This window comes from Cucurbita maxima, unplaced genomic scaffold, assembly GCF_002738345.1.
Source record: "Cucurbita maxima cultivar Rimu unplaced genomic scaffold, Cmax_1.0 Cma_Scf00085, whole genome shotgun sequence".
NCBI classification, from domain to species: Eukaryota; Viridiplantae; Streptophyta; class Magnoliopsida; order Cucurbitales; family Cucurbitaceae; genus Cucurbita; species Cucurbita maxima.
This window is the reverse complement of record NW_019272101.1, coordinates 23,010-31,669: the sequence shown is the minus strand read 5'-3', so window position 1 is coordinate 31,669 and position 8,660 is coordinate 23,010. Positions and strand designations below refer to the sequence as shown.

Sequence of the window (8,660 nt, the reverse complement as noted above, 5' to 3'; positions counted from 1 at the left end):
GATCATACATAAATTTTAATTAATTATGATATTAATAAAAAAGGAGTGACAATTAATTAATTTAAAAGAATTAAATCCAAAATTCAAGAGTAAAAATGAAATATTTTGAAAATTAGAGATTAAATATAAAATTAACTCGAAATTAATAAATATTTTGAAATATAGTGACCAAATAGAAAAACTCGAAAATCAAAAATGTATATATATATATATATATTCTAATTGTTTAAAATAAAAAAATGAGAAAAAAGGAAAAAAAAATGTGACCTCTTGCTTTGAAGGCGGGGAGAGATGAACGTGAGTGCATAAAGAGCTAAGAAGAAGAAGCTTAGAGACATCAGAGCAACAGAAGAAGATTTTGCTGCACCCTTTGTTCCTCTCAATTGCCCATTTTACATACATTAGGGTTTCATTTGATAGCTGATCTGCTTCACATAACAATATCCCTACACCCATGCATTATAAATGTTGTAAGTAGCATATTATGCCTCGTTCACCTATGTTCGGTCCTTCTATCAGCCTCGAAATAAAAGAGCAGACATTTGAATCAACAACAATAGAAATTCTCGAGCTATGTTTAGGTCAATAGTTAAACTTATGACCTATCATGTAACAGCCCAAGTATATCGCTAACATATATTGTCCACTTTACCTCGTTATATATCGTCATTAGCCTCACGGTTTTAAAACGCATATGTTTCGTTCCTCTCTCCAATTGATGTAAAATCTCACAATCCAGTCCACCCCCTTGGGGACCAGCGTTCTCACTAGCACACCGTTCAGTGTCTAGCTCTGATACCATTTATAACAACTCGAGCCCACTACTAGCATACATTGTCCGCTTTGACCCGTTACATATCATCGTTAGCCTCACTTTTTTTTAAAATGTGTTTACTAGAGAGAAGTTTCTGCACCGTTATAAGAAATGTTTCGTTCCCCTCTTCAACCGATGTGGGATCTCACAATTCAATCCACCCCCTTACGGACCAGCGTCCTCATTGGCACACCGCTCAGTGTCTAGCTCTGCATACCATTTATAACAACTCAAGCCCATCACTAGTATATATTATCAGCTTTGGTCGATTACGTATCATCGTTAGCCTCACAATTTCTTTAAAATGTGTCTATTAGAGAGAAGTTTCTATACCATTATAAGGAATGGTTCGTTCACCTCTATCTCACACATTCATAAAACATTAAGAATCAAATACGAAAAATGAAAATTTGAACATATGATAACCAATCATAAAAAGACAAATATTAATAAATCGACTCTTTACGGATTTTTTTTCTAATTCAAACTCTTCACTCTTTAACTAATGATATATGTTTTAACCCGTTGGACTATGTTCAAATTGAAATTTTTTACTATATAGTCGATATATATTTAGATAAAAAAAATACGATTAATTAGTTAAATTAACGCATGTACGTAGTACCTCGACATCTGGCATGATTACATGGCAAAGGGGATTGAGTTTCTTTGATGAGCTGGTCAATGACTTGTTTCTCAAAGCCTTTGGTTTGTGAGAGATTGACTTCCACACAATGAGATGATTCCTTCACCTTTACTTCAATGCTCCCCACCATTTCACTCTGCCACGTCACACAGCTTCAACTTATTTAACCAACACCCCTCCACGTCATTAAATCCATTCTTCTTTTTATAGCAAGTTTAATTAAATGAAAAGAAAAAAAGAACAAAAATATTATTTAAATGTAAAAAAACATTTTTAAAATATAGAGGTAGAGTTTGTAATTGCATGGTCCTTAAGGGGCACACTTGTAATTCAACCAAAGAATATATATATATATACACATAAAAGGGAAAATAAAACCCACCTTCAAGGCAAAAACTCTACCAACTTCCTTAACCTGTGGAGAAATAAAAGAATAAATAAATAAATAAAAGAGTAAGCCAAATTCCATATTTAAAATATAAAAGGAAAACTATAAATATAAGACAATAATAGAAAAATGAGTTAATTCCAATTATATCCCTATCTTGAGAATTTCCTAATTTATAAAATTTTAATTATTTCAAATAATTCAATAAAATAGAATCATAGAACTCGAGCCCAACTAAAAAAAACAATACTCGAGATATTGTTCACTTTGAGCATAAGCTCTCATGATTTTGTTTTGAGATTCCCCAAAAGTCCTCATATATATTAATGAAGATAGTATTCCTCACTTATAAACTCATGATCTTCCACTAAATTAACCAATGTGGGACTCATTCCCAATAATCCTCAACAATCCTCCCCTCGAACAAAGTACATTATAAGCCTCCTCTAAGACTTATGGAGCTCTCGAATAGCCTCTCTTTAATTGAGGCTTGACTTCTTTCTTTGAAGCCCTCGAACAATATCACCGTGTAAGTATATTTCTACACATCACCATTAAATTTTTTACAATTTATCATAACAATACTAAACTACATCTAGAGATGTATAGGACGGTGACCCCGACAAGGAAGCCTTTATCATTGAAATATTAAATTGAATAATAATTTCATATAAAAAATAAAATATAATTTTTAAAAACTAAAATTTTAATGTCACACCTAGTCTTCTATGATACGGAAATGATATAATAAGATAAGAGATTAATTAAGGCATACTGACAATACACCTCCATTGCTTGTTCACCGAAAGCCTGTCTGAGCATAGCTTGAATCATCGTCCTTTTCCCAACTCCCGGCGGTCCTTCGAATATATAATGCCCACAACCCTTCTCCTCCACCACTTTCTTCAACTCACACGCCGTTTGCCGATTGCATATAAAATCCTCCAGCACTTTTGGCCTGTACTTATCCCCCCACGTGTACCTTTCCTTCTCCTTCTCCTTCTCCGACGCCTCCCCTCCGCCGTCCACCCCCACTCCACTCCTTCCCTCTCTCCGCCCGTACATTACTAATCTCTCCCTCAACAGCTTCTCTTCCTTCTCCGTCGCCAACCGCTCAATCTTCTCCGGAGACGACGAAGTAGCCAACGACGTCGTTTTACCAACAACTGTTGTCGTCGTTGGAGTTTCGTGTTGATGATGAGCTGGCGGCTTCTTATTGGGTTTTCCTATGAGGCATGGGGCCCACTCCTTGAGTTTGGAAACGACGGCGTATGAGAGAGAGGTTTGAGTTTGGGCCGTGGTTGTTGAGCTGGCGTAGTGGTGGGGACCAGTGGTGACGTGGGTGGTGGTGAGTGGGCCATGGTGGTAATTGATGGCGAGGGAGGAGTCAGTGAGGCCGCGGTAATAAGGGCTGGATTTAAGGGGGGTTTTATCGAGGTCGTCGATTCGTTCGTTGTGGGCTTGGAGGCTTTCTTCCGTCAAGTCGGAGTTCCGGGAGAAGAGGTTCAGGCGGGCTAGGAGTTTGGCTAGCTTTGTGGACCAGGAGGATTTTGAGGAGGAGGAGGCTGTGGAGATGCTCCAATGGCGGCGTTGGCGGCGGCGCGTGTTGGAGTCTGACAAGGAGCGGCGGAGAGAGGAAGAGGAGGAGAAGTTGGGTTGTTGTTGTGTGGCAGCCATGAAGATCAAGTCGGGAGGAGGAGACGGCGGAGGAGATCAGGAGAGATGAAAAAGTCGTACGTTTCCATTTGAAAGGGAGAGAAAAGGCTGGGAATGAGAAATGAGGTTTATAGGAAAGTTTTGAAAAAAAAGAGTATATTCTTTTTAACAAATTATTATTATATTTTAAAAAGTATCTTATAAATTAACTAATATTAAATTCAAACAAAATTAAAATTAAAACACACAATAAAGTATTAAATGACAAGATTTTAAATAAACTTTTACCTTTTAAATTAAAATTAAATTTAGTGATTTATTAAATAAACTTAAAATTAAAATAATTTTTAAACCAAATTTAAAATATTATATATAATACCCAATTTTTATAAAATATGTTGAACAAAACTTGAGAATCTATTAAATTAAAATAAAATAAAATATAATTTTAAATTTAAATATTTAATTATTTTAATGGGAGCCGATATTGTTTGGAGGGGGTGGAGAATACAAAGGAGGCGATAAAAGCCATGCATAATTTTCAACAGCTTTGTTTGCGTTTCCGGAGGCAGGCGGAATAAGCAATGGATCGAGTTTGAATTTTCAATTTAATTTAATTTTTTTATAAGCTATCAGTAATAGTTGTAGTTCAATAATTTAAATATAAATCATCCGTCCAAATATTAGAAATTCAATTTTTTAATTTAAAATTTTTTGAGTTGTTGATTTGATTTATATTATTATTACGTCTTATTTAAATAAAAAATTCATTAATTAAAGATTGAAACTGAAATACGGTTAGATATATTTAAAAAAAAAAAATAGTATTGGGCCGAAAGATTATGGGCCTTAAGTCCACGTTAAGCCTTTAATGGGCCGGGCTTTGCACGAACTCATTTGGGCCCATTTGATTAATTGAAATTGAAACAAATGCTACGCAAATCAAAGTATGTGATTCTGAGTTCGAACCGGATTTAGACCGGTGTATAGAATTTCCTTAATATTTTCCTGCATCCCCGTTCATGTAACCTACTTATTTTGAATTACCTCTACGAGTAAATACTTATCTAATTAGTCTATGTATGCAACTAACTAGTTCCTTACCGAACCACCTTTAATGGCTTATCGCTAGTAAAGATAGTTGACAGTTTTCTAGCGCTTCATCATTTAGATCGAAGGCTCTTGTGTCAAGACACATTGTCAAAACTTAGCTCGATGAAGGGGCCATTAATTAACTTTCAAAAAATTGAAGAATGAATATGGCACCGAGTGACTTGAATTTCTCATAGAAGGTGCTGCTAACACCATAAAACAGAGAAATGTTTCGGTCCATATTCTGTATGGGCGTTAGAGCATTGAACATGATGATGTCATCCTCAGCTTCTTCAGACTTATCTTGCTTAGAATTTCAACTTTAATATTTTTATCTTTAATATCTGATATTATTAAATTAAGATTAAAAATTATACTTATAGCTTTGACGTAATTGATTTATATTATCATTTTTTTAAAAAGAATATTAAGAAAAAGCACTTATGGGTCTAATCACCTTTAAGACAACCTAAGCTACCATTCCCATACATTATATTATATTATATATGTATATATATATATATATTTCTCCTATATTTATTATTATTATTATTATTTTCTTTTTTTTTTAATCTCTTCATGGCTGGCTTAGACTTGGGCTTTGCTTCTCACTTTGTTAATCAATTTCAGCACCCTTCCGTCGATCTCCGCCTGCAGCGGCGGCCGGATGCCGACGAAGGTTACGGCCAGTTTCACGACGGTGATGAAGACCACAACATCTCACAACAACCCAACTCCGGCGGAGAAATTATGGGTCGCCGCCCGAGAGGCCGACCGCCCGGTTCGAAAAATAAACCGAAGCCACCGGTTATTAGTACCAGAGAAAGCGTTAACACCCTTCAAGCCCACGTCCTGGAAGTCAACACTGGTTGCAATGTGTTTGACTCGATCGCCACGTATGCTCGGAAATGCCAACGTGGCATCTGTATCCTGAGCGGTACTGGCACCGTCACTAATATTACCTTGCGACAACCTGCGACCGGTAGCGCCGTTATCACACTCTCCGACAGGTATGTTAAACTCAAAATTTTATAGATTAATAATTAGGTTAGTTTTAATTTTAATTTTTTTAATTTATTACAAAGTTAATTGAATTTCATTAAATTTTGTTGGATGATGAAAGTTCCACCTAGGTTAATTTAGGGAATGATCATGGTTTATAAAGGAAAAATACTAACTCTATTTGTATAAAACTTTTTGGAAAACCCTACAGTAAAACCATGAGAGCTTATGGTCAAGGTAGACAATATCATACCATTGTGGAGAGTCGTGTTCGTCTAACATGGTATCAGAGTCATGCCCTAAACTTAGCCATGAGTTTATAACGGGGAACTCTAATGTAAATCCATAAGAACTTATGTTCAAATTAGACAATATCATACAATTGTGGAGAGTCGTGTTCGTCTAACAAATTTGATCTATAATTGCAGGTTTGAGATATTATCTTTGTGGGGTTTGTTTTTGCCTCCGCCGGGGGCGACGAGTTTGAGTATCTTTCTCTCCGGAGGGAAAGGGCAGGTTATCGGAGGGAAGGTTGTTGGCTCTTTGATTGCGTACGGACCGGTGATTGTCATCGCTTCGTCGTTTACCAATGTTGGTTATGAGAGGCTGCCGTTGGACGACGGCGGCGGCGGCAGGGACCCGTCGGGTGGGTTGCCATTCTTGAATATGCCGTTGAACACGTCGGGGAATGAAGAACAGCTGCCGGTGGACGGATGGCGCGGTGGGAGAGCATCTTATTAAGCTTCAAGATTGGGGAAAAAAAGGTTAGGGAAATTGATATAATAATTGTTTAGATTAATGCTAATTTTATTGCGTTTGTGGTTTAAAGATCATTAGAGATTGGAAAACTTCTGTACCAAAACCAAAACCAAAGCAACCAACCCGATGAATTCCAATAATTTTCGGCAAATCTAAACCAGGTTTTCCTTTAAGTTCATCACAAAATATTTCTAGATCCCAATACACCAAATGCTAGATAGCTGATAAGAAGCACAATCCAGAAAACATAATATGTGCTCCGGCCACACTTTCGTAACTCCAAATACCCAGATTCGATATAGTCCTTTCTGTGATACTCCAACCCCCTATGAATTGGTTATTCCTAAACGAGTCATGAAGGGTATAACGAGAAAATTAATAATATTAATATTAGTGATAGTATTATAACTCAAATGTTTGAAAATTAATAATATTTAATTTTTATAATAAATATTTGATTTTTAGATTTTTATAATTCTATAAGAAAAATAGAATTTCATTTAATAACTTAAAAGTTTAGTTTTTATATCTCAAAAAAAAAAAATTAATGTTATATTTGCTAGATATTCATTTTTAGCCAAATTAAATTTACGACTTAATTTGTTTAAAAAATAATTAAAAAAAAATGAGAGACGAGATGTCACGAGGTGGGTGCCACCTATTTCATCTTCCGTTCTCACGAAATTATTTATTTATTTATTTAGAGAATTACCACAGTAAATTTGGTAAATTTGGTAAATTTGGAAGGATCAAGTTCATGTAATTTTACTGTTTATTATTCTTTGATTTTTTTTAATATAATAAATCATAATAAATCAACATATTTCATATATATATATATATAATTTAAATTTTAATATTAACGTAAACCTAATATTTAATTTAAAAATTATAATTAAAATCTAATATATTTATATTAAGCAGAGTAAAAAAATGGCAGTAACGGAGAATCACTCCCTTTCGAAGTGGATTCTAACAGATAAAATGAACATGTATGGTTGAGAAACAAATGAAACAAAACAGTAAATAATAAAAATTATTAGTTTTTGAGAGTAAGAAAATTTAACTACAGTAACTTCTTAGAGGCAGGAGTTCCGGCCATGTAGATGGTGCAGGGGGTTCCGTCCAGTGCCATGCCGGAAGCCATGGAAATGTTGGCGGCGGCGGCGGCGGCGGCGGCGGCGGAAGGTACAAAGGAAGTGGGAGGATTATTGGCATACGTAGCCATTTCATTCTCAGCAATCATTCCAGCTCTGGCCACATGAAGATCCATTTCAGCTTCCGCCTCTTTTGCTAGTCTTACCTCATGAGCCACCTCCACTCTTGCCTTTGCTAGCTCCTTCTCAACCTACAATTCAACCCTTTCATATAAACCCTAAATTTTCGTCTCGATTTAAAATCGTACACGTCTTTTTTATCACGGAGTTTCATTTTTTCTTAATAAAACGTCTCATTTCTATCCCAAATTTTAGCTTTTTAAAACATTTTTTAGATTTGAGCTAAAGAGTGTGAAATCGAGTAGATCAGTTTCTACACCAAGAAATGTTTTGTTCCTCACTCCAACTGATATTAGATCTTTATTGTCACATCGCTCGATGTCTGGCTCTGATACAATTTACAAATAGTTATACTAGGAAGAGGTTACCACACCCTTTCCCCACTCAAACTGATTTGTAATCTCACATTAAGCTAGTGATCGATTGTTGTTTGGTTCTAGGTGGACGAAGAGTTAGATGAGGAAAAAAAGTATTGAATGAGCCGAGCCGCAACTATGTTGTAGCTATCTCTTAATAATCGGATAGAGATTCAAAACCTACATGGTCTCCTAATATCAAACACCATTATAAAAGTTCTTTCTCATACACATTTAACAGTGAAAAACTGTCAGCTCATTTTCAAATGTGATACTAACATGAACGGATTTACGTGTTTACCTTCTCTTCGGCCTTTGCCTCGGCCTTGGCCTTGCGCAGGACGCTCATGTCGTGGAGTTTTTCCTTGACAGCTTGCATTTTTAATTTTTTTAATTTTTTTTTTTTTTGGAATAAAAAAAAATGGAATAGTTTCTTTAAAGTGATTTGAATGTTAATGATTAAATCTAAGTTTTGGTCATATTTATAGTTTAATTGCATTCACTCACTTGGTTTTTATTTGGACAATTGTAGAATAAGCATGAATTTTAGGAAAGAATTTGTGGTTCAATTGAAGCCCACTCTCAAATAATTTGTGGCCTTCGCAATTTCATTTGTCCTACTCTCAAGTGAAAACGTGGTTTTTTTTTTTTTTTTTTTTTTTTTTTTTTT

General features: G+C 35.2%; 3 protein-coding genes across 3 annotated transcripts in view; 1 reads left to right on the top strand and 2 right to left on the bottom strand.

Moving 5' to 3' along the window:
- Nucleotides 1-3,613, bottom strand: part of LOC111472711 — a 6,753-nt gene extending 3,140 nt beyond the window's left edge. The window contains exons 1-4 of the mRNA XM_023118334.1: nucleotides 2,635-3,613; nucleotides 1,843-1,875; nucleotides 1,440-1,596; nucleotides 268-446 (exon numbers count right to left, since the gene is read on the bottom strand). Coding sequence (XP_022974102.1) covers nucleotides 268-446; nucleotides 1,440-1,596; nucleotides 1,843-1,875; nucleotides 2,635-3,525 — 1,260 coding nt within the window. The 5' untranslated portion in view covers nucleotides 3,526-3,613. The remainder of the gene's footprint in view (nucleotides 1-267; nucleotides 447-1,439; nucleotides 1,597-1,842; nucleotides 1,876-2,634) is intronic.
- A 1,562-nt stretch (nucleotides 3,614-5,175) lies between these two features.
- Nucleotides 5,176-6,436, top strand: LOC111472739 (AT-hook motif nuclear-localized protein 23-like). Its single transcript, XM_023118380.1, has 2 exons — nucleotides 5,176-5,606; nucleotides 6,027-6,436. The coding sequence occupies exons 1-2, from the start codon at nucleotides 5,176-5,178 to the stop codon at nucleotides 6,337-6,339; spliced, it is 744 nt and encodes a 247-aa protein (XP_022974148.1). The 3' UTR covers nucleotides 6,340-6,436.
- A 952-nt stretch (nucleotides 6,437-7,388) lies between these two features.
- LOC111472740 (late embryogenesis abundant protein 6-like) lies at nucleotides 7,389-8,343 on the bottom strand. Its single transcript, XM_023118382.1, has 2 exons — nucleotides 8,292-8,343; nucleotides 7,389-7,705 (listed from the first exon to the last, which is right to left on the bottom strand). Exons 1-2 carry the CDS (start codon nucleotides 8,337-8,339, stop codon nucleotides 7,424-7,426), a joined length of 330 nt encoding a protein of 109 aa, XP_022974150.1. The 5' UTR covers nucleotides 8,340-8,343; the 3' UTR covers nucleotides 7,389-7,423.
- Between the last annotated feature and the right edge of the window lie 317 nt (nucleotides 8,344-8,660).